The sequence below is a fragment of the Rhea pennata genome, chromosome Z (genome assembly GCF_028389875.1).
Source record: "Rhea pennata isolate bPtePen1 chromosome Z, bPtePen1.pri, whole genome shotgun sequence".
NCBI classification, from domain to species: Eukaryota; Metazoa; Chordata; class Aves; order Rheiformes; family Rheidae; genus Rhea; species Rhea pennata.
The window spans coordinates 635,746-660,132 of record NC_084702.1 but is presented as its reverse complement, the minus strand read 5'-3'; the positions used below and the strand labels follow the sequence as shown (position 1 = coordinate 660,132).

The following is a 24,387-nucleotide window of genomic DNA, read 5'->3' as shown; positions in this document are numbered from 1 at the left end:
CTATCTTTCAATGATTTAGACTGCTTAAGCAAAATAGCATAAGCAGTAGTCTGAGCTCCTGATACAGCCCAGTCAGCAGCTTCCCACAGTGATAATTCATCTCATCTACACCTCTCCATTAGACCCAGAACATCTTCATATGGTCTTAGCTTTACTTTGCTTACTTATTTTAAGCCAGAATTAGAAGATTCTGATCCATTCGAACAATTTGGTTTGAATTTTTTTCCCTAGGGCACTTATTTGAAAACATGCAAAATCACGCCGTTTTTCAGTAAATTCTCATTTCCACAAGATGCACATAACGTGCATAAAACAGCCGGCGTGGAGGCGAGACTAAGAAGCAGTATTTGGTTCCTGAGAAAATCCTCTGCACAGCTGTGCAGCACACCACCTTACTGACACCCCGATCTCGTTAACGGTCTGCACAGCTCCCGCCAGGCCGCGCCGCCCCCTCGGGCCGGGCCGCGCCGCCCCCTCGGGCCGCGCCGCCATTTCGCGCCGTCTCCACCCTTCCACGGCTGACAGCGCGTGCGGAAGCGCTGCCGCCCCGCCCCGCGGGCCGTGCCCAATGGGGAGCGGAGGGGCCCTCAGCCCCGCCCCCAGGCGCTCGGATTGGCCGCGCTTGCCGCGTCACTGGGGGCGGGGCGTGGGGGGGGCGCAGCTGCGGCCGCGGGGCGCGGGCGCGGGCGCGGGCGCGGGCGCAAACGGTCGCGCTCTGCGGCGCCGCCATCATGTCGCGGGAGTTCGAGCTGTGCCCCGGGCGGCGGGTGGGCGGCAGCCAGCCCTGCTTCATCATCGCCGAGATCGGGCAGAACCACCAGGGCGACCTGGAGATCGCCAAGCGCATGATCCGCGTGGCCAAGGTGCTCCGCGGGGCTCCGGCGGCGGCGGCGGCGGGGCGGGCGGGCGGCGAGGGCCGGCGGCGGCGGCCGCGCTGCTCCCCGCGGCAGAGCGCGCGGTCTCTGAGGGGTTGTGGCGCTTCTCAGTCACGGTGTAACTAGCGCGGCGCCTGGGGGGGGGGGCGGGGGGGGCTGCTGCAGTGAAACTGGTTTGTCTGGTTTGCGTTAGCCTTTTTGTAAGCGATGCTTTTGTCGTCCAGGAAGACAGCCAAACCACTTTAAAATCTGGTGTTTCAGTGTGCAGCTGTTGGGAAATGGCATCTCGTTCCTGAAGGAGAAATCGGGGCATCATGTGTTCAGACCCTTGAATCTGATACAAATGGCCAGATAGTGCATTGAGCGTCTGTCTTCACAGTGCAGATCACTGGAGGAAAATTTCAGATTCTTTTCCCTCGTTCTACAGAATTTTGTGCAGCATTGTCATGTGACGGCTGAGCTTTGAAAACAGTGTAGAAATGTGCTGTTTAAAAAGTGGCATGCGTTTCAAGAGGCTGTTCAGTTTGATAGTAAATCATCCTGATTTCATTGCAGACCGCTGCCTTGGTAAGCGTAACGGCACTTGATATACAAGGGTAGGGAGCGGGGATGTTTGTCCCTCTGCACTGACACCAACTAGCATGACAATCCTGTGCAAACTGTATAATACAGATGAGGGTATTAGTTGTACTGTCCTTCTGTGTTTTCAGACTTAGACTGAGTGCAATTTCACCTGCATTCCCATTGAGAGTGGGCTGGTCTGTTTTGCAGGACTGTGGAGCAGACTGTGCCAAGTTCCAGAAGAGTGAACTGGAGTACAAATTCAACAAGAAAGCCTTAGAGAGACCGTATATCTCTCAGCACTCATGGGGGAAGACCTACGGGGAGCACAAGCGCCACTTGGAGTTTAGTCATGACCAGTATAGGGAGCTAAAGAAATATGCAGAGGAGGTTGGCATTTTCTTTACAGCTTCTGGCATGGATGAGGTATGTAAGCAGTATCGGCACAACAAGCATCATCCAGCTGTTGTGCCAATTTTCACAACAAAAACCATACCAAATACGCGTGGTCATTGAATTTCTACACGAAGAAACTAGAGTAAACCTGTCAATTCACTTGTGTCTCTGCCATGATTGAGTGAACGCCTGAACGTTTCGGATCTGTCATGTTTCCTGAACTATTTATTACTATTTCTTATTATGCACAATAACAGGGTTAGAGGTAAGGCCTCAGCTTGAATTTTAAACATGAAGGTTTTGAGAGTTTAGATCAAGATTGCAATCCAGCATTGCCTGGCAGCAATGTCAGCTCCTCCTAGCTAAGCATTGTAAGCTTCCCTTTGTACTTGAACTAGATTTGTTTCTCAACTTAATCCCTAGTATTTCCCTCACTTTTTTCTTTCTTGCTGTCTGCTAGACCCCAGTTGATCTTCCTAAGCAGCAGAAGTGCCTGTATTTGTTTTTCTGTTGTTCATTTGTCTCACAGAGGGAATCTCCCACCCAAATCTCCCTCGTTTTGTCAGTGGGCTCTTGGATAGTCTCCTACCAGCCTGTAAACTGCCACTAAGCTCATCTGCTGTTGTTCTCTCAAGAGATGTATAAATACTTAACTCTTGCGTATTGCCTACCTCAAAATGATCTTACTTTCAGTATTTATAAATGCAATGTACAATTAAAATCTGTAAACAGGAAAGGTTAGGTAACAGTTAAGCTTCAGTATACACTGGAGCTTACAGATTATTTTCAGTTTGGTGTAGGAAATAATAGAACACAAAAATGAAAGAGATCATCCAGAAGTAAGCTAACCATTTTTGCATAAGGTAGGCACAACATCGTCCCTACTATTCTTCAAGTAGCCTTGACCAGGATAGGACAAGAGTGGCATTGTCTAGTGTGTCAATCTGTTCAGTACCTCACTTTCCTCACTAATAGAGAGAGTTGCTTATATCTCAGGTTAATTTCCTGTCCTGTAATTCTTTGTCTTTCCTCATGTGAAGTAAATATAAAAGATACGAGTAAGTTCTTTATTTACTTTGTTCCAGTTTGTACTGGCAACAAAGCAGGATGTCACTGAAACCACTCTCTTTGTACTACTCAAGGTTATTTCCTGTTCTTTGAATCCTATAGAGAACATCTGCCAATTTTCAAGAAATAAGGCCACTTAATGAAGAGTGTCATTAGATATGTGGTCCATCTGTCATATCTCATTTTGTGTCATCTCATTTGACTTCCCAGATTAGATCTATGTCTTTTTAATACGATATATTTATCATCTGGCACCATGCATCTTAATGAATAAAATACATTGTGCATCCTAGACACAAGAAATTAAATCTGCATCATAATGATGATGGGAAGATTAGATGAGAGAAGATGTGTTACTGTGCTGGATATTACCTTAGATGTTTTCTGGCACTAAGTAAATTTAATAGCTACCAGGAATAAGCTGAAATAAGTGGAAGTGTTTTTTGGTGGCTGGAGGACTCTGAAGGTGGATTAAATTAGATAAGTATTTCGTAATTTCCCCAAAACATGAGAAGACAGGGTTTCAGTGCCTCTTGCCTGTAGTGGGAGTTCTCCTTAACAGTGCTTTTTCTCTAAAAGGCCACATACTGGTGCAATATTCATTTCCGTGTAACCACCCATAATTTCTGAGTTGTCTTAAGTATAACACAAACATTTTTAGACAGAGGTAGAATAAAAGTAATATTTGGATAGTCTATTTTACTTTGACCATTTTTATTTGTCACATTTTGTATTTATTTTCTGTTATCCTTTTTAAAAGTAAATCCATTTTGACTTTCTTTTTTTGGTGCTGATGCTTTTCCAGGTGCCTGTTTAACATCTTCAAAATCATTTTTCTTTAAATAAGGTGTATATGCCCATCCTGGCTAAGTGCTAACTACAGAACACATGTCTAAGGAAAAGACTCTATGAACTTTCAAGTTTATAGTATTTGTTTTCTATTTCTGACCTTATTTTTAAAGAGAATAGGTAGGGAGTAGAGGGATAGTTCCATGCGTTTCACTATGAAAACAAGAGTTTCTGTACACCTGTTTGTTATTTATTCTTCAGAGGGGAAGCATTAGGTTTTGCTAGAAACAGTGATGTAGTAAAATGCAGGAGTTTGCACATTGCTGGCTGATGGCAACTGAAGAGAGTCAGTCATTGTCGTGAGCACGTTGGTAAGAAAATGAAAGCCAACGATAGGGAAGATTGACTGCATCTGCAGCTAGTTACTCTCTCTGGTAGTGCCAGAAAACCCTGAGCAAGAATGTAATGGTCTACAAGCTCCATCTCTTAGCTTAGAGGAGCAGGGGTGCTCGTCTTTAGTAAGAAGTTGTACCTGTAAGCTGGCTTGAAGGGGAACTGAAGACACTAGCTTGAGAAAAGGCTCCTAATCAAAACTCTGAGCAAAATTTGTGACAAAAGATAGTTTCTCTCTTTTTAGAAGAAAGGTGTTAAAAAAAGAAGACACTTCAAGAATAGCTGATGTGGAGGGAAGTCGGAAACTAACCCCTCAAAGTGTTGCATATTATTTGAGGAGTTGGAGGTGTAAATCCATCCAGATCTAGTCCTAACAAAAGTTAATACTTCTTGATGAGACTTGGGTGAATTGTACTGAGCAGACTGAAGTTCTTACTACAGCCCAGCTTAGTTAATTCCAGTCAGCATCATTTCCAAAGTATACCTATAAACAAAAATAATTCTATCCCCAGGGAAAAAGAAAAAAACTAGCGTTCTTGCTATTTGCCTTTGATAACGTCAAGAATATTTTGATAACGGTGTCAGAAAAGCAGATATCAGTTTACAGAAATGTCACAAGGCATCTGACCAAAAATCCAGTCTCACTGTTAACTTAACTTAATCTTAAAATGTAGCAATTTGATTGGCTCAGTTTCATAACTGTTAACCAGCAGACTGGCCTTTTTGTAGTGGGATGGTGCATCTGCATGTGGTTTATTTTATACCTTACATCTTTGATTGTACAGCAATATATTTCAAAGGATATGTATTTATGACCTTGCACATTTAATAAACCTTGGCTTTTTGGTTCTACAGTCTTCTTTTTTTTTCCAGGATAGTGGTTCTAGTTAATCCCTTCAAAATGGAGTGGTATGTTAAAAATCAATGGTTTATCTTTCTTGTAGATGGCTGTGGAATTTCTACATGAATTGGATGTTCCATTTTTCAAAGTAGGGTCAGGAGATACAAACAATTTTCCGTATTTGGAAAAGACTGCAAAGAAAGGTAAGCATCTTTGAGCACTTCTAGTGAGCATCACTATGTCCCAGTGGGTCAGTTCTTAGATCTTCCCACCTGATTTTGGAATAAATCTAAAATACCTTAGAAAAAAAAAAGCACCCTCAAACGTGGGAGAAAGGAGCCACCCAATTTATATTGCTAATTCAATTGAATTCATATACTTATCTTTTGTTGCTTTGTTATGGACCTGAGCTTGAGACCTGGGGCAAAAATGTCATATATTTTAATGGCTAGGTCGCCCAATGGTGATTTCCAGCGGAATGCAGTCGATGAACACAATGCATCAGGTTTATCAGATTGTGAAGCCCATCAATCCAAACTTCTGCTTCCTGCAGTGCACCAGTGCATACCCGCTTCAGCCAGAGGATGTCAATCTTCGTGTTATAACGGTTAGTGAATAACCCAGTGTGTGCTGTGGGTAGAGTACTTAAAGACTTCAGCATTTCTTTGAGGTATATTTGTGGATCTTACTCATGCTGGAATTTGCTTCTGAATAGTTAGAAAATGCATCATGTACCCGTAACTCATACAAGCATCCTCTTACAGCAGAACTCAACTTTGAGGAGTATATGATGAGCTCAGATATTGTTGAGGCGTTCACAGTTAAATGGAAGATGCGAGGTGTAGGCTGAAATCTTTTCTTGTCTTCTGTAGTGCAAAAAAAAGTAAAGAAATCACCACTAATAAAGTGTGTGGAATCTAGTGTGTGATTCTATATAGGGGGCTAAGTCAGAAGCATTCATTGAAAAGATTTCATGTGAATATGAGAGCAGTGTAAAAGGCCATGATAGTTCCCTGTGCTAAAAATATTACTTGGATATTCCTGATACCGATGCAAGAAGAGTAAATATTTTCCCAATTTGGCCAGTGCTCAAGCACTTGCCTAGCTGTATGTACAAGGATCTGTTACTCTAAGTAGAACTGGACATGGCTATATTTAATTGCTTGTAGGGTTGGAAAGCTGTCCCCAGCCATGCTACTTCATATTTGAAGTATGGGGGTAGGGAACCTGCTTTGGATGCACATTAAGTTGAACCACTCCCTTGGTTCCTGGATGCAAATAAAGTGCTGTTCTATTGGTGTAACTTACAGTGATGTGCACTTTTAAGAGCTTGAAGAGTACAACTAAATTAAAAGGAAAAGCATTAAAAAAATTGTAGAATAGAATGCATCTGTTCTTCCTTGTCAGCATTGATTATCCCAGTGAGTTCCTTAAAACAAAATGGTCAGTAATGCAGCATAACTTGTTCAACATTTAAAAAAAAAAAATGTGTTTTCAGGATAACTGACTGCTTGTTCTGTGGCACTGTAACTGTCCATGTTTTTATTGCAGTTATCACTGTTAAGTTTGCTCTGTCTTTGAAATTGCTACCTTGGTAATTCAGACCAACTCTATCATCATTCAAGGCATATCAGTCAGCTTTTCCTGATATCCCCATTGGCTATTCGGGACATGAAACTGGCATAGCCATTTCAGTGGCTGCTGTTGCTATGGGCGCTAAAGTAGTTGAACGCCATGTGACTCTGGACAAAACGTGGAAAGGAAGTGACCACCAAGCATCCCTGGAACCAAATGAACTTGCAGAGTTGGTGAAAGCCATCCGTACTGTGGAAAAGGCAATGGGTTCTCCAGTCAAGCAGCTCTTGCCCTGTGAAGTGGCTTGTAATGAAAAGGTAACTTTGCTTTTGATTCATTTGTAGCTGACATCTAGACTGACAGCTAATGGCCCTGTATTTAGAAAAGTAGCTTGCTAATAGTTTACAGTCTCTGAATCTCACTTCTATTGCAGCAATTTTTCTTCCTCAGCACTGAAAAACTTCTATTACTAAATAGCAGCACACACAGCATTAATGCTTAGCACATTGTAGCTTTAGTGTGGACGTGTCAATTCCTATAATCTTTTAATTCTGGCAGCCAGTAGCTATTTTATTTCAAAGCCAATTTTGAATGTAGTGGAGTTCTCTGTGGTTAACTAAGTTCATAATAGGTGTCTGTGATTGTATGCAAGCTGATTTTACGCTAAGCTTTACAGTCTTGAATTTTTAACAGATTCTCTCCATTCTGATTTTGAGAAATTCCAGTAAGCCATTATGTATATTTCAGAAAAGATTTGCATGTTCCCAGCAGCCTTGTTACCGTGAAGGCTGCCATACTAACATACCCTTCATTTGACTTTAGAAGGAGTTAACGGGGAGGGCAGTTGCACACAACCCCTTCCAAGTAACTGTAGAAATATTTATCCTGTTTTGGTATTTTCTGAATAGAACCATATTTGACTTAAATCTTTTTTAATTTCTCCCTTATAGCTGGGAAAGTCTGTTGTGGCAAAAGTGACAATTCCTGAAGGAACAGTACTGACACTTGATATGCTGACAGTGAAGGTGGGAGAGCCTAAAGGATTTCCCCCAGAAGCTATCTTTGATCTGGTGGGCCAGAAGGTTAAAATAAATATTGAAGAAGATGAAACTATCACGGAGCAGGCAATGGAAAATCACGTAAAAAAAGTGAAGTACTAAACCAAAGCATTCAAGTTGGTGTTGCACTACTACACTGCATATTTAGGTGTAGCAGCATGGTAGATTAGAAGAGAAGGAGAATCATGAGAATTGAAATAGACTAGAATGTTTAGGTTCTTGTTAGCGGAAAGTGTTCGCCGCAAATGGATTTCAATTACGAAAGGCAGTTTTATTGGAAACGGTATAGCATGCCATACTTCTCCTTTTCCATTCCGCCTAAACTAGTTTTATTTGGAAGTTTGCCAAATCTGAGACCAAGGTCTGCTGCTTCCAGCTTCCCTTTTCTGGTAAGATTATGCTAGATGCTTATAATTTGTCTACACTGTTCTAATGCTTTATCTTTTGGCGGCCAGCTCTCCTGCCATTTCTCTCACCCCTCTAACAACAGCTAGCTGGAGTTAAATGGAGAAAAGTGAAAGGCTGTATAAACTAAGAAGAAAACATCACCCATGCAACCTAATGGATTTCTCAGTTGGCTAGAAAGTCTCAAGAACTGGGTTGGAACCAGCTTGAGGTGTTGAGGTATACAAATGGAAAGTGAGACTGTACAGAGAAAGGGAGATATCTGTTCATGTAATGAACTCTGGGAAAACTTAGCCTCCCTGAGAAGACTGGAACCCATTGTGAGCTACCTGAAGCCTGGAACCTTAGTGAATTCTGCAATGGCTTGGGGTACCTCTGTTTGTATTGCCAGCCTGTTTACTGAAGTTAGGAGATTTCAGCTAGGAAGGCAAATTCTGGTCAGGATTGAGTAGCATCCTTCTTAGACCATCAAGTGAAAACACTGTTTTTTTTGCTTTGTTTTTTACACTGGTCTTTGAAATAGTCAAGGCTCGCGACTGTACTAGATGCCGTCATTATGCTTCATCATTGTGCATGGTGGTCTGTGGTCCTCTGTGTCCTCTGCTTTTGCATCACAGGTTCTTGCCTTTCAAGCAAGAAATGCAATCCCATTCCTCATCAGCCTACTGCTCTTCTTTTTGTCCATGAAAGACCCAGATGGCAGCAGCTGCAAACCGTGATGAAACGTATGCAGAAACAGCAGCTGCATCCCTCAGGCTTGTTAACACAGAACAACTTTGCTATAATGTATCTTCATTTGTCTGTATCAGAATTATTTTACAGGTGATGGTTATTTGGACCTCGCTATCTCTTGGTCATGACTTGGTATTTTGAATGTAGCAGTGATGTTTTTAAGTTATGGGTTACTTGCTGTTTCTTTCAAAATGTTTACACTTCTGTAATTCTGAGGAGACTAGTCCTATCTTTGATGTGGGAAGAAGAGATTCCTTGAGTGAATCATGTGCTTGTGACAGTCTGTAAGCTTTGATTGATGCAATATACTTGCCTTATATTAAGAAACTACTCAATTGATTTTTTTCTTTAATTGCAAACTTAAAAAAAAATAAAGCAAGCTTATAAAATAAGCTGTTGTTTTTACGTTTCAGCTAGTGGTGTGGCCATGCATTTGCCAGTAGTAGAGATGATTCTGGGTTTTTAGTCTTAGAATCCCCTAGAATTCCCTGGCCTGCTTTAAGTCACAGTGGTTTGCTGCAGTGATGCTGGTACTAGAGACTGCTGTAAACGTAGGCTCCAAAAACTTCCTGAACTTTAGTATATGTTGGAAAAAAAGAGTAAAGCAGCGTCTTTATGCAGCAGTGCTAAAATACAGAAGCATCAGGTGAAGAACAGTCCTTGCAAGCAATTTCTGCTAATTTTCTGTGTGTATACTTTTACCCAGCAACAGTCAGGCTCTTCGGAAATAGGAAACAAAAATAATCACTTAAAACAACTGCCCTACTGATCTAGTGTGTGTATTGCATGTGTGGTGACAAACCTCCAGGCCTTGCAACTTCTAGGGGATGGTAGTATACAACTGTTTTTACCACCATCACTCTGTGGAGGAAGAATAAGGCCATCAAGAAGCCCAATCCAGACTCTGTCAAACATTAGATCAGCTAAGGCTTGTTAAAGTGTGGCTGCAGAAGCTCCTAGGCCCTCAGGCCTAGTTAGAGGGACCTCTCTAATAGTTAATGCCTCTCTTTGATTTTCCCAGAGATTACAGTTCAGTGTGAACTGCTTCATTTATCAAACTCTGACCTTCTTAAAGCTAAGATTATGCAATATACAAACTTGACATGATTGCAGCCTCTCCATCCAGATACAAAAGAGAATTAGTAGAAAGGATAGCTATTTCACACTTCAAATCCAAGTTGTCTCATGCTTTCAAATGCCTACCAAACATTTTCTGTCTGAAAGTCAGAATTGAATATAAAAAAATACAATGTATAGCAGTTGACATAAATGACTTTGACATAAATGGCAGATCACCTTTTCCCCCTGAAAGTACATATACATTAAAAATTACAGTTGATTTTCTCTAATTGCACTTGCTATAGTATGTGGTTTGATGAAGATGAGGCATTACACAAGTAGCTATCTGAGATTCTGTTTTGGAAGTTGACCAGTCCTGAGCTGGACATAAATACTCCTGTTATGTTTTAAAAACATCACAGACAGGTCTGTTGTGATAGACGTTAATTTGTATAGATCATTGCTGCAGTAGATTTCATAGAAAAACCATGCAGAGGCAGGCTTCATTCCTTAAGTCAGTTTGCATGTTCCAGTGGACCCTTCTAGGGCCTTAACGCTGGGTAAACTGGCTCTGTGAACTTGCAGCAGGTGTGCAGATGAGCCATGCTATCAGTCACATTGTAGAACAAAAGTATTCCTGCTTCATAATCCAGAAGAAATGTCGGTCCATCAGGATCATCTGTCACAGTGGGAATCCTCTCCCTGTTGTGAAATGCCCAGTGTTCAGTATCAAATCTTTCAATGCACCAGCATGCTCTATTCTAGCCAAGTCAACAGAGTCTCCTTTCCTGCCAGTGGAAGAGTAGGCTGCACCAATACACTGTCCTGCTCCAGCATGAAGTAGGTCGACTTCCCAGTAACAGTTCCCAGAGAAGAATATATCTCTGCTTAGCACTTACCATAATTTATCAAATCTTTGGAGACCCCATGGGTAAAATATCCTCTTCCATGTATGGCTTACTACAAGACAGTAATCAGACAACTTCAACCTTGGATGAAGGCTGTCATATTCCCATGTTAGAGATCTTACATCTGCAGTCAAAACTGTAAACACTTAGTACATTTATTGTCTAACTTTTAAAAGAATCCCAAGTCTTACAAGGCCTACAAATGAGCTCATGATTGGCAGTTTCTTGGAAACAGTGGTGTTGTTAGGAAAAGAAATTTTTACTGGAAAATATTGTACTATCTGTATACACCCATGCTTTAAAGCTGTAAAGCTTTTGTGTTCTCTTAACAATAGGTTCGCGGTTTCAGGGCCTTAACAAGATCAAGTGTTGGGTACAAAGTGACGGACTGAATCCTGACCCTGCAGCACAAAAATGATGCAAGTGGAAAAAAATCCATGACATTACATTCAAGAAAACAGGCTTTACTTGTTGCATTCCTGATTTCTTAATACCTGTTGCATTTACAAGGTGCAACAACTATTGCTCAAGTCCAACTGAGATACCTCTTTGGGTTGAAAAGGTCACTGTGCTGGGATTTAAGGACTAACCTCGAGAGACACAGAAGTAAGGAGTAGTAACTCTGGAAAATACTTTTCAGAATATGCCAACTGATGGAGGCAGCAACAGCATGTAACCCACTCTACCTGCAGTGGTACTGCTCATTGCCCTCACTACTGAAGACCAGCTAGAAGTCAAGGGCCCAATCCTGTCTGGGCAGGATCCAAGTTAGAAAGAAGACCTCCTCTTAAAACAGGCTGTTCTGCTACCATCTCTTAACAGAGAATGGTACAGGTTTGAGATTAGTAACAGCCGTAATGCTCATCTGCTATAGGCCAAATTAAATGTTTGCCAGCTTTCTGTCAGACACGTGAAACAATTCACTGTACATCCTTCCCACGTACACCGGAGAAGACCACCTGTGGATTGACCTGTGGTTAGATTAGGTGATGGATTTAATTAAATAAAGATCATGATGATGACGAAAATAGATCTTTAAGTTACTAACTGATTGACACACTTGCAGTTAGGAATAAAAACAAAGGATCAAGATTTAACACACAACAACTAAAATTTCTTTCCTCAGCTGAGATACAGAAAAGGGTAGTAATATTCTGGCAGGCGTAAGCACTCATTGCTCCCAAACCATGTGAACATCAGAACCCTTTTAAGATAAGGGCGGCACACATTCATTCACGGCCTGAATGAATGGGGTGATAAGCATTAAAAGTGCTGTAAATCTTTTGTTCAAGCACACTTATACTTCAGTAGCAGCAACCAATCAGCCAAAGACATGGTTTTCGACACTGTTCCAGGCTTCTGCTTGGCAGTACCGTTAAGACTACTGCAGATGTCTGTTCAGAGATGAAGAGAGGCAGTTTAGGCAAGTCCACAGAGGAAGAACACATCTCTACTGTTACAGCAGAGTTTAAAAATATGACACCTTGGGGGATTTTGTAGGATGGAGTATTTGTTTGTTTTTTTTCCTCTTCCCTGTCAATTCCACCCACGGCCTAAGAAGGTCGTATAATCACCCTGTTTTTCCAGCCTGATGCACAAACTCTTAACCTATACGGGGGGTCTCAGCATACTCAGTTCATATACTTTATACCTTATGCTCTTTGGACAGCATGAAGATGAGGGCTGACAATGTTGCTGGTCTCTACACAACCCAGCACATATGAGGTGGCAAGTAAGCACCTCCCATTTCCCCAAGAAGTACCCCCCACTTCAGAGAAGAGTCAGGCAGTTGCAGATAACTGCAGACACACTGGTTACAAAGCTTTTGCCTGGCACTCTCTAGCAGCGCTTTACTTATCTTGCTTATCCAGACCTTCCGGGTCTGGTCTCAAGACTTCCCCCCTGCATTCTGCTGTACTGTCTTGATGACAACTCTCAGAGCAGGGAACAGTAAAAGGAAGATGGGTGAAACAGGATGGGCAGTGTTGTCATATTCAGCTGCAGCTTATCAAGCAGCAGCATTTCTCCATGACTGGCTTTATGGCTCTGGGCCATTATGAGACCCTTAAGGTCACTTAAGGACAAAATAGCAGTTCGAAGAGAAAAGGACCTCTAAGGAAAACATGTTAACTCACCTTTAAAGTACCAGAACCAAAAGAGGTTTATCAGACTACCTGAAACAAAGACATTATCAGGCGCAACAATGACAATGAGCTTTCACATTTTACAGGTACCTGATGCTACATACCTGCCAGATGGCTTGACAGAATACATACATCTGACAGTGACTGAAAGAGCAGAACAGCTATGTTGTATAGCTGTGATGGTCTAATGATACAAACAAAGTAAGCTCTGCAGGAAGATGCAACCTATATTGAAACAACCGGGGAAAAAAAAGCACTGGGCAAACTTTAAAGCAGAAAAGCCCTTTTTCAGAGTTGGAAGAAAAACTTCATGTGTTCTGAATCATCATGGTTATACATCAGTACTGTCAGAGAACCTGCCCCTGCCTGGAAAACTGCTCTTTTTCCTTCTGCTCTCGTTTGGGCTACTAAAAGATACTATTCTTATTTACAGACCATACAAAAAGAGAGCAGGAGAATGCAAAATTCTTAATACTCTCACAGAGTACCTTTTTTAAGTTGAACTTCTAGTGGTTTCTGTAGAATGGACTGAAGAGCTTGAGATACTTCAAGCTTGAGAAGTACTTGAGATGCTTACAATGGTTGATGATGTGCTCAAATGACAGTGATGCTGGATGCCACCATTCTACTACACTCCCATACTCCTGCATTGCCTTTTTGATTTCAGTGCAGTCCTGGAGGAAGAAGACCCAACTCTCCTAGTAGTAAAGATAGTGTTGTGAGTCCAGGCTTTTCCCTTCCAGTTTCCGCACACTAGAAAACATGCACAGCTCCTCCTGGAGCTAAACATATGGGCCATTACAAAGAAGTCTTTTCAAGATTTTCAAGTCTCGCTGTGCTCAGCTTGCTTAATGGCCCGTTAAGCATCCTCCTGACACTGGAACAAGGTGCTGCCCAAGAGAAGGAGAATCCAGCTAGTGGTGGTACAACAGGGCCCTCCAAGACGTACTAAGATGGGAACAAGTCTGAATTGGCTTATGACCCTGTGGGAAATCTCAACGATGGGAAAAAGTAAATCACTAAGTTTTAAAAGCAATACAGAAAAATGAAACCCAATCTGCTCTGCAGAGAAGCCCTCTAAAATCATGAAGAACAGTTTCAAATATGGAACCCAGTTGCTATTGTAACTAGCTAGGAGATGGTCAGGGCAATATTATAAACAACACTATGAACTCCTCAGCATGCCGAGTAGTGTAACAAAGATACAGATACACATCACGAATCTTTCCATGAGAATGGCATCCTTTGGCTTATGTCAGGGCATAGGCACGTGGCAACAGATGCTTTCTAGGGGAAGTGAAGGTGACAATTTTATCCTAAGGTTCCCAGTAACGACTGCCTTTTGACAGACTTCCGTTCTGCAGTGCCCAAGGAAAGATGTAGCATTTGACTTCAAGTTGAAGAGACAGGCATAACTCTCTGTTTCATCTACGGTAAAAATTAACACAGATCTCAAATGGACCTGACAGTAGTGCCACAAACATGAACACATAACAATTGAAAAATCAGGAACCAAGATGGTTCACCAAAACATCAATATAAATGAAAAAAAAAAAGGAAAAAAAAAAAAAAAAAAAAAAAGAAAAGAGGCTGCTTACAAATGAATCTACAGAAGCTAGTCACACAGGATCACCAGAGGAGTTTACTAAGGGCTGTGAGGATAAATGCAGAAAGACATCACAAAATACCACCTGCAGTAACTGATGGGCTCACTCTGCTGGTGTATTTGTCTGATCTGGTATGAGAAAGTCTCCAGGGCTCCAAACTTTCCTGACAAGGCTTCATCTGCTGTTCAAGTGCTTCATGCGCACACTCAGTCTTTCCACCAACGAAGCTTTTTGCCAGACTCTCCTCTTCCAAAAGCAATAACTGGAGTTACGTCACCTTGTCTGACAGCTGCCTTTTGTTCATAATGGCACATTATGGCACATATGGCAATATGGCATAATGGCAGAAAAGTGCTGCCACCAACACCAGACCGTAGGGATTTCAGGCAGCTTACTCCCAGGCTTTCAGTGATACAGTCTTGTTGAAATTTACTAATCTGCTGTTTTTTACCCAGTTAAGGGTAGATGCAGCCAGGATTTTCCTGCTAATGCCGTGTATGGAAATGCCTAAAGGCAGATTTCAAGATGCTGAGTAATGCAGAAAGAAATCCGTTTTCACCTGGACTATAACAGATATTTACCTCTACAAGGAACAGACTTGATCCTTAGGTAGCAACACTCTCTCTGCCCTGTTTCCAAACAAGTTAGGGTCAGGAAGATGTGGAAGAGAAAATGTCCACAAGGAAGTGCCATCAAACTGCAAAGTCACAAAGGTATTCAGAGCTTTCCCCAGCGCTTACTGACATTTCCATAACATAAATGCTCCAAGATGCCCCTGGAGCAAAAGCCATTTTGCATTCTGTATGCAGTATATCTCCATTTACATCAGTGAAGCCAGAATGACATACCTTGGTGGGGACACTGACTGTCCTCTGCACAAAAATTTCAACCTAGTTCTCCCAGAGATATTTGTCTGATCTGGAGAGGCAGACCAAGCCTTTGGAGACTCCTTCCCTGCTCTCTCCATTTGACGTTAGTATGTTAGAATGGATACACTTTTCTCCTGGGAAGCAATAGCTGACTTAGTCTTTGAATAAATACAGATGTAGTAAAACGTCTCTCCTTGGAAAATGACTGCCTAATAGAGAAGCAAAATATACTTTGCCTTCAGATCAATAGCATCTTGCTCTGCAGCCCTTCTATTATCCATTTCCTGCTTCTTTCTCTCTTGTAAGTCCTTCAAGCACAATTCCATGACTTTCTGTACAGTAAGAAAAGAAATAGAAAACTGTTTTCTAACAACATCTGTAAAACACCAGAAATCCATCTTCCTTCTCTAGTAGGGAGTTATGTTACTGAAGCACTCAGTTATCAGGCTTTGTAATAAGGATAATGGTGATTAGATATAAGGATCTGATCATTTCACCTCCCGCCCTGTGGTTACACTGGTGAGATTCATAAGGCTGGACAAATGAGTGCCACCTTAAAAAAGAACAAGCAAACTACTGGGAAAAAACATTTTCACCTTGAAATCTATGGCATAGCATATTTAAGATTAACATTGCATGCTCAGATATTTAGCAGCTGAGGAAACGCTATGAATCAAGCTCTTTCATTCAGCGGCAGCTCTATCCAGAGCCAAAATCTGGTAAATGTACAGGATGCTTTCCAACATATGCAAGAGCAGTTAGAAATATCCCATTATCATTACAACGATGCTGTAGTGTGAGCGCATGCAACAACAGTACTAGAGTCAGTACTAGGGAGAGGTCTGTGTAAGAGCCAGACCTGGAGCACAGCTCCCAGAGGCAGCGAACAGACGCAGCAGTTTGCACAGCAGGAGCACAGTAAGGTGCAAGAGGACATTCTTTTTTTCCAGTCTTAGTAGTGCCCACTTTCACAAGCATGGTTATAACTCACCACAAAGCACAGCCACCCGTACCTGTTGGAATTGCTCCATCAGCTGTGTCAGAAGCTTCAACCCGGACAGAGCCTTTGACAGCAGATGCTGCTCTACAGGTCTCAGGCTGCAGGGAGTGCTTGGGGCCTCCTCAGAAGGCCTGGATAGATTGTCCACCTGCAAGATGTGCGGTGCTATTGATGATCTGTGTCGTCAAGTCATGGAGTTGCAGGATGAAGTCAGCAGACCGTGAAGCGCCCGAGAAAGTGAACAGGAGATAGACAGGGCGTTCTTGGAGACCGCACTGCTCTGAGAGTCCCAAACCCCTGCAGCAGGAGAGATACTGGAAGGCTCTGTGCGGAGTGAAATAGCACAGCATAGCACTGTAGAAGAAGGCTGGAAACCAGCTGCTTCTTGTAGAAAAAGAAGAAAGGTCCCTACTCCTCCTGTGGACTTCCACTTACAGTTGAACAATTGATTTTTTGCCCCAACTGATTTTTATAGAGCTTGTGCCTGAAATCTCTGCCGCCCAAAGCCAGCAGATGTCAGCAAAGGCCTGTTCTCGGGGCCAGAACCTTCCCTCGGGAGCCAAGTTTCTGTCCAGGTCACTTCCTATTCTGCCGCAAAGACAAATGGCCCGTTATCAACAGCATCTGCTCCACTATGCCCACAGCCTGCACATCATTCACCAGCCCAGGCAGCCATCCACACTTGCCTCCCCCTGCGGTTTACCTTGGCTCAAACCATCTTATCTCAGTATAAGACCTATATTCATGCACTGAGAGCACAACCGCCTGCAGAAACGGGCCATGCCAGTGCTCTGAGTTGTTCTGATACCTGCTGTCTTTCCCCTGCAGTCCTGTCATCTGGAACCCTAGTCTCATGTCCTTTGCCCTGGTACTAGCTCTCCAGCAATGAAGTGCAGTAAAAGGCCAGAGGAATTTAGCATGTCCTATGCAGCTGCTCCAGATCTCTGGGAGCTGGGAAACAGCACAGCTCCAAAATACCAGAAAAGGATTGAAAAGGAGCTCTCTGAATCCATAGAGAGAAAAATATGTATATATTGCAATTTCTTTCAAAAGTCCTTCCTGTTTGGCCAGGAAAACAGATCCTGCAAGGCAGCCACACTCCTCTGATTCTTGCACAAGCTCAGATGAAGAGACACTGCTCAGTCAGCATGGGAAAGCCAGTGTACCCTTGTACCTCTCCCTTGTACCTTTGTTTAGACTACTAAGTGTGCTCTCCGTAAAACAGAGTAGGGAGGGTGACTCGATAATCTTTCTCCTATTCATAGGATACCTTGTCCTTGTGCAGTGATAGTATGCTGTCTGTAAAACCCATAACGATTTATGAAGCACTTGTCAAAACACAGAGCCAGACAGTGCAGTTTGCAGAATTGGTCTGATGACCGAAACTCTACAAGGCTGCATACAAAGCAGCAAAATGAGGCAGAAGACGGAAAATATGAACTCGCTTAACTGTCCACTGTGCTGTTTACAATTGCTTACAGCTACCAACATCTGATTCTGGTAAAAGTAAAGCCAAATGCTGAAGTCCCGCATCAGAAACAAGATAAAATTCTAGAAAGGCACGTAATCTATGCCCACAACCTCCCCAGTTCCTGATAATAACCCAACCCTCCACTCTCACCTTCACAGAATCACAGAATGGTTGAGGTTGGAAGGGACCTCTGGAGGTCACGTAGTCCAGTCTCCTTGCTCAAGCAGGGTCATCTAAAGCATGTTAGACAGGATAGTTCCAGGTGGGTTTTGATTATCTCCATAATAGGAAACAGGTTTTGAATACATTCCCTGAGATGTTCTCACATCTTGGATTCTTGAATTATAATTCAAGATATGTTTTGTTCAGATAACTCAACACTTCCAGTTAGCAACAACTGTCTAATACAAGCCATAATGCCAAACTGTCCAGACAACTGCTTCTTCCAATGGTGCAAACATCTATACTGGATCTGTAGACATGCAACAAGTGCTCCAAAGTGGGGGCCTGGACAGACATTATATCTACTTTGTACAGAAAACCTGAGTTATAGCCAGTGTCAAGGATGAGCATGATGTGGTTTACCCATATGGGCATCCCATGCTGATAGTGGACTTTTGTCCAGTTCACATGAACCAGAGAAGCAACTGTGACCCAGATCATACAGGGGATCCTGCTCCCAATCCATAAAGGGAAATAGAGGCATGGAGGTGAAACCCACACCTGATATCAAAACCACAGACTTAAAAACCACGCAAGGAGCCATATGCAACCCATCACAGAAAACCTAAAAGTAGACAAGGGGTCCCATGCAAAGTCTGCCTAAGAAGAGCTTTCACCACAGAGGTGATGCTATGCTTGTCCATGCAAGTAGACTCCAGACCAGAGACTTGTGCCTAGCCCACTAGGATGATGAGACTCCATGATACTCAAGAAACCCTGTGCCCAGCGCACATATGGAACACTTTTACCAGCTTGCAGTAGTATCCCAAAGCAAAGGACCTTGTGCCCTGTCCATACAGTGTGGGGGGGTGGGGGAAGGGGCTGGAGTAGGGCTGAGAAAATGCCTGTATTCAGTTCATGGAGGAAACAGGACACCCAGCAACAAAGTGACAGAGCCAGAGCCACAAGACTGTAGTAGATCCATGTGGGCTGGGCCACAGGGGATTCAGAGACTTGGCAAGCTAGAGTAGCTAGGGGATGGGAGCCGCAAGGGCTGGAGAAAACCTAGGAAGCAAGGACTCACTAAACAGTTGGGGTCAGAAGGCACCTCTGGAGATCATCTGATCCAAACACCCTGCTCAAGTAGGGTTGTCTAGAGCACCTTGCTCAAGACCATGCCTGGGAGAATTTGGAGTATCTCCAAGGATGGAGACTCCACAAGCTCTCTGGGCAAGCTTTTCCAGTGCTCAGTCACTGGAAGAAGTTTGTTAAAGAATGCTGGACCAAGGCTGTCTAGAATTGATCATTTAACATTTAGCATAACTCGCAGCATTAAAAGCTAAGATTGCTGAAGCCTGGGGCCACTAGCTGTGAGCTCTTCACCCAGTTAAGGAAAGAAGGCCCCAAATCTGGTTCAAGTGGGAAAGATAAAGAAGCCTAATTGTGTAAAAAGAGAAGCTGCAGCTGCAGAGATGAGAGAGGAATTCTTTATGGTGTGCTTAGAAGCAATGAAGGGACCAAAGGAAACATGAGAAGACCTCAGCCCTAAATTTTAAAATTGGTCCAAACCATCGCATGAGCGGCAGGGAAATTTAGAGTATAAGGGTATAAGTGCCCAGGAATTTCTCTGTTTGGAGTACCTCTTTGGAGGCTCCCAGCTTGACCTGTAACTTCTGCACATGTGCCACTAAATCTTATTTTACTCAGATTTTGATTTGAACACCTGTTTCTGTGGGAACCTAAGGTCGGACCTTGTTATGGAGGCCAGCAAGCCTAATTTTTCATGACAAAGTGTTTCCTCGTGTTCAGTGAGAATTGCCTGTTCTTCAGTTTGTGCCCATTGCCTCTTGCCCTACTGCTGGGCACCACTAATAAGAGCCAGACTTCATCCTCTTGACACCCTCCCTTCAGATGCTTACACACATTGATAAGATCCCCCTGTCAGCCTTCTCTTCTCCAGGCTGAAGAGGCCCTGCTCTCCCAGCTTTTCCTCACATGAGAGCTGCTCCAGTTCCCTCATCATTTTCATAGCTTAGTAGCACCTCACCTGCTTGTCACACGTGACACAGTGCAGGAGGCGGGCATGATGCCCACAACGGGAGCCCAGTGCTGGGCACAGCTTCAGTGGCTACCCAGCACACTCACCACACCTGTGGGCCCCTGCCAACGGCCCAGGGGCCGTGGATGGGGTCAGGGCTGGGGCTAGGGCTCGCTGCACCGTGAGCACGAGAACTGAGGCTGAGTGGCCACAGCAGCAGCAGGAAGTGGTGCCCTGACTGGCAACGTCTCCTCGTGCCCAGCCGCATCCTGCCCTGGCCCTGGCCAAGGTGCTTACAGCTCTGCAAGAGCTCTTGGGTTGTTTCAGGTATTGGGCAAGAGCTTGCTCTTCTCAAGCGTTTCAGTCTTACCAACTAGTAGCACTCAAGTTACTTATAAACTGCAAAGGTAGGAGACGTTTTTCTTATTGTCCTCGAGTATCTGCCATAGGTGTTGTTCTGGCTTTAGCCTCACACTCTCAACTGCTGGTGCCGCTCCCCAGTACTGGGCTTTAGCAGGAGCCCTACAGCAGTCCCGGAGCCTCAGCAGGAGTCAAGTGAAGAGTCACAGCCTTGCTGCCAACTTGTCCAAACAACATCTCATCGGTTTGGCTGCAAGAACTTCAGGCAACGCTTATGATCTGCAAGAGCTGGAATTTGCAGCCTAATTAGTACTTGGGGCGTTATTTCTTATTTCACAAGTGATTTTGCAGATGCTATTGTCAAAATTATTGAACTTAGAAAGAGCCCTGTGGGGGCCTTTGGCATTTTTGATTGTTTCCTTTGGAGAAGAGAGTTACAGTAAGACCGAAATGTCTGTGTAATCACAAGTGGACTGTCAGGTGCTGATACCATACACTAAATGCACAAAGGTACTTTCACCCTGGTACTTTACTTTTTAGTGTAGTGTTTACAAACCTTAACTCTTGACGAGCACAGCCGCTCTGTAGTCAGAAGAGCAAGAGTTAGACGTGTCTTTAGGGAGAGACCCCTTTAAACTTTCAAAGCAGGATTGAAATGGTTCAGCACCGCCCTTGGGCTATCCATAGTTGAAGAAGAGTCTCCCAGCATAAGCAGTGGAGTAGAGGCAAAGCAAAACACACAAGATAATGGGAAGAGAAGAAAGCAGATATTGTTGTATCTTTTTTCCTGGTTTACATTTCCACCATCAAGCTACAGTCCTGCTAGGTGCATTTCTGCAGAGCTTGTGTGTGGAGTTGGCAGCACGCCCATGGAGTTGCAAGTCACACATACGGATGTGGCTTTGATGGGTCCATAGGATTTATTAAGTCTACCATTTTTTTTGCATAGCAAATTCCTCCTGCAGACCTGCCTGCATCTCCATACTTGAGTCTAGGGCTTTTCATGGGGGTGAAGGAGAAAAGTGAAGGTTATTTAAGGTATAATTTACAGGTTCTACTGAGGTGTCACATGAACTTTTCCTGCACTAGAAGCCACCTGCAAATGGACCAGTTTGGCACTTTAATTGGAAATGGCAGTTAAAATACAACATTTATGGGCATTAAACAGCTTCACTCCTCATATCACACAAGGAGTGAAGATGCAGATAGAGCTAAAGTTAAAACTCCTGTATCAAAACGAGGTGCTTTCAGTCGAGTGCACCCTTTCCTTTGGCTTGAGGGAAAAAAAAAAAAAACAATTTTTATTGAAGAAATCAGGGCTTTGGGGGTTAGTTTTTCATCAAGGTTAAGCATGGTGGAAGTGTGCAGAGAATCACAATGTCTTAATTATTGCTGGTTTTCTCTGGGTCTAACCTGGGTTCTCTCATGTGTCAGTTTACTTTACAGTAACCTAATACTATAATAGATTAGAAAGCCTTGAGAATGCCTTAGTGTTGCAACAATCAAACACTCACATTCCGTTTTTATTTGCCTGAAACTTAGTTAGATTTTGGATTTTTTGTTTTTATTGACATTGAATATTCCTTGTGTTTTAATATTTTTATTAGGAAAATAAAATTAAAAAATATTTTGTGGCTTGGTTTTTTACTTTTAATTTAAAAAAATAAGGAAAATTATTCAAAGTCACCAGAAATATATTGATTTTCATAATGATTTTTAGAAGTCATTAGTCATTATGTTATCAGTCATTAATTAATATTACATTATTAATCATTAATGATATAGAAGTAATTTAAAATACACTTTCTGCAGATTTGTGGAAATACATTAAATGTGTATTAAAGAAGTGTCAAAATTATCTCAGGCTGACATTAGGAAAACTTTGACTTTCCTTGCAGTGTTGAGTTTGTTATATACTGGCAAATCAGTATTTCTCCTTTCAGCGCACACATTGTCTAACATGAAAAAGTAAAATAAGATGTACACTTCTGCCTGAGCAGTTTACTTCAGGCAACACTGTGATTAACTGCTGTGCTGTGGCAGTTCAGGAAAAGCAAGACGGCTTCAGAGTCTGAAGCACAGCGAGACGTACCCAGGCTTTCATTTGTAGCTTTGCAGAATTACTCCTAATTTTCTCATCGTACAAGAGGTACTTCAGAAACTAACACATCAGAAGTTCTCGTCCTTCTCTGTGCAGCTGAGGAGGGAGTAGTAAAGCCAAGCATACACAAGCGTTTTGTGTGAAACAGAAAAGTCTGTGTGCAAGGGAAACCCTTTACAGGCAAGTCACAGAAAAGTCAGGCAGAGGCACAGAAAAGCAGCCAGCGACTTTTATATCTTAGTGTAAGCACCGTGTTAGACTATGCAGAGAAGCCAGTATACGCTAGTGTATATGAAGATGTTGAGGTGTATGAAAATGCAAAGAGCTGTTTCAGGAACAAACTAGTCACTTACCAAATGAAAAAGAAAATCTTTTTCAAACCTTTGTTTCTTGCTGGCAGGCTGGTTCAAGTTTTTACGCTTCCCCTGAGGGGAAGCAGAGTGGAAGATGCAGAGGTGCTGCCTGGAGCCAGCAGAGCAAGCCTTCATGCATCCCCGTTGGTGATGCCCTGCACACCTGGGCACGCAGCCCAGTAGCAACTCCGCTCTCACTGCAGCCGGGCTGTCAGGAGCTTGTGCGAACAAGCACCTTCTTGATTTGGATTCCTCCTTTCTGAGTGAGCTGGGGGGGGCTCACGTCCATGCCACGTTTGCTCTCCACCAAGAAATACCACAGAGCTGCACGATTCAAGGTAGGGAGGAAAATATTTTGTAATATCTGCATGTCTGACAGCAAATTCTAGCTTTTCTCATCAAAGAGCTCTCAGGACAGGCCCTCTGAACTTCAGATGCCAAAACCCATCAAAGACTATGGCCATTACAGCCAACAATGAAGTGTCAGCTTTATGACATCTTACACCTATTGACTAGCATATCTGATTAATGATTGATTTTTAACTATTTCTGCTACGTAAATAATGCTGCTTTTCAAAAATAGGTACAGTCATTCTTTTCAGGAGATCAGCTGCAAAGCCTCATTGGCACAGCATCTTTAGCAAAACATTATCTCATGTGCCATTCAGCCAAAGATGATTGCTTTCAGCTTGAAGCAGCAAATTTGTGTAAATTTTGCTTTTTGTGTTTAAAAAAGAAAAAAAAAAAGACTGTAAAAGCAGAGGATCTTGCCCACACAGAACTTTCAGATACACCAGTTTGTGAGAAGTGCCCTCACGCTAAAACGTCAGCCAGTTGGCTTGGTTTACTTGGCTTGAAGGGCAGCCAGCCTGCTTTTCCCCCTCAGTGAGGAGTGATCCATAGCCATGCCCAGCCTGCCTCTTCTAATACAGCTTGGGTAAAGGACCAAATGAAGTCTTTCTGCTGTTCCTCGTCTCCCCGGCCTCTTCACAGACTCCAGTAGAAAACCACTCTCTCTTCCTGTTCCTTTTTTCAAGACCTTTGTTATTTGCTGTTGTTGGACAGAGCAGGCCAAGCCACTTTTCTTCAGGTCAGAATAAAAGCTAATATATGCTGTGCTCACTTTGGTAACGGTCAGAGTAGTCCACTATCACATCTCCTTCCAGTTAGGAAAGGTTAATAATGGCGCTATGAGTTTTAGAAAGGCCATAGATCCTCCTAAATGGAAAATGCCACCCCAAGGAATGTGCTTTTGCAGGGCAGATCCGGCTCACGAAGGTGATCCCTGTGCATTTGTTTCTCCATGGTCAGCAAGATGAAAAATGAATGCTGCAACTTTTACAAGAAACGAGCTGGAGTTTGAAGGAAACACGATGAAACACATCACAAAACACACACCACACCCAAGATGAAAATGCATTCTCCAAGGTTATTAGCTTGTGCCAAGGAGCTGCGCCGTGGTTCATAGAGCCTCGCTATAGCTCGGAGGAGGCTCCTCAGAGGAGAAAGATTCTCCAGTGCATGGTGTGTGGTGATCAAAGCCCCAGGCAGAGATTCAGGTCCTAGACTGAATATCTAGTACGAGGACCCTCAGATCAAGTAGGAGTGATTCTGTGTGCTTT

General features: G+C 43.1%; 2 protein-coding genes across 2 annotated transcripts; one reads left to right on the top strand and one right to left on the bottom strand.

Annotated features, from left to right (window-relative positions):
- Positions 1–677: 677 nt before the first annotated feature.
- NANS (N-acetylneuraminate synthase) lies at positions 678–9,085 on the top strand. The gene is made up of 6 exons (XM_062599428.1): positions 678–863; positions 1,647–1,862; positions 5,027–5,126; positions 5,376–5,530; positions 6,549–6,815; positions 7,449–9,085. Exons 1-6 carry the CDS (start codon positions 732–734, stop codon positions 7,656–7,658), a joined length of 1,080 nt encoding a protein of 359 aa, XP_062455412.1. The 5' UTR covers positions 678–731; the 3' UTR covers positions 7,659–9,085.
- Positions 9,086–10,262: 1,177 nt separating this feature from the next.
- Positions 10,263–15,606, bottom strand: TRIM14 (tripartite motif containing 14). Its single transcript, XM_062599590.1, is given in 9 exon segments — positions 10,263–10,300; positions 10,303–10,530; positions 10,533–10,784; positions 11,956–12,054; positions 13,293–13,368; positions 13,371–13,478; positions 14,486–14,577; positions 14,580–14,722; positions 15,512–15,606. Coding segments are annotated over 9 exon segments (1,131 nt in total).
- Between the last annotated feature and the right edge of the window lie 8,781 nt (positions 15,607–24,387).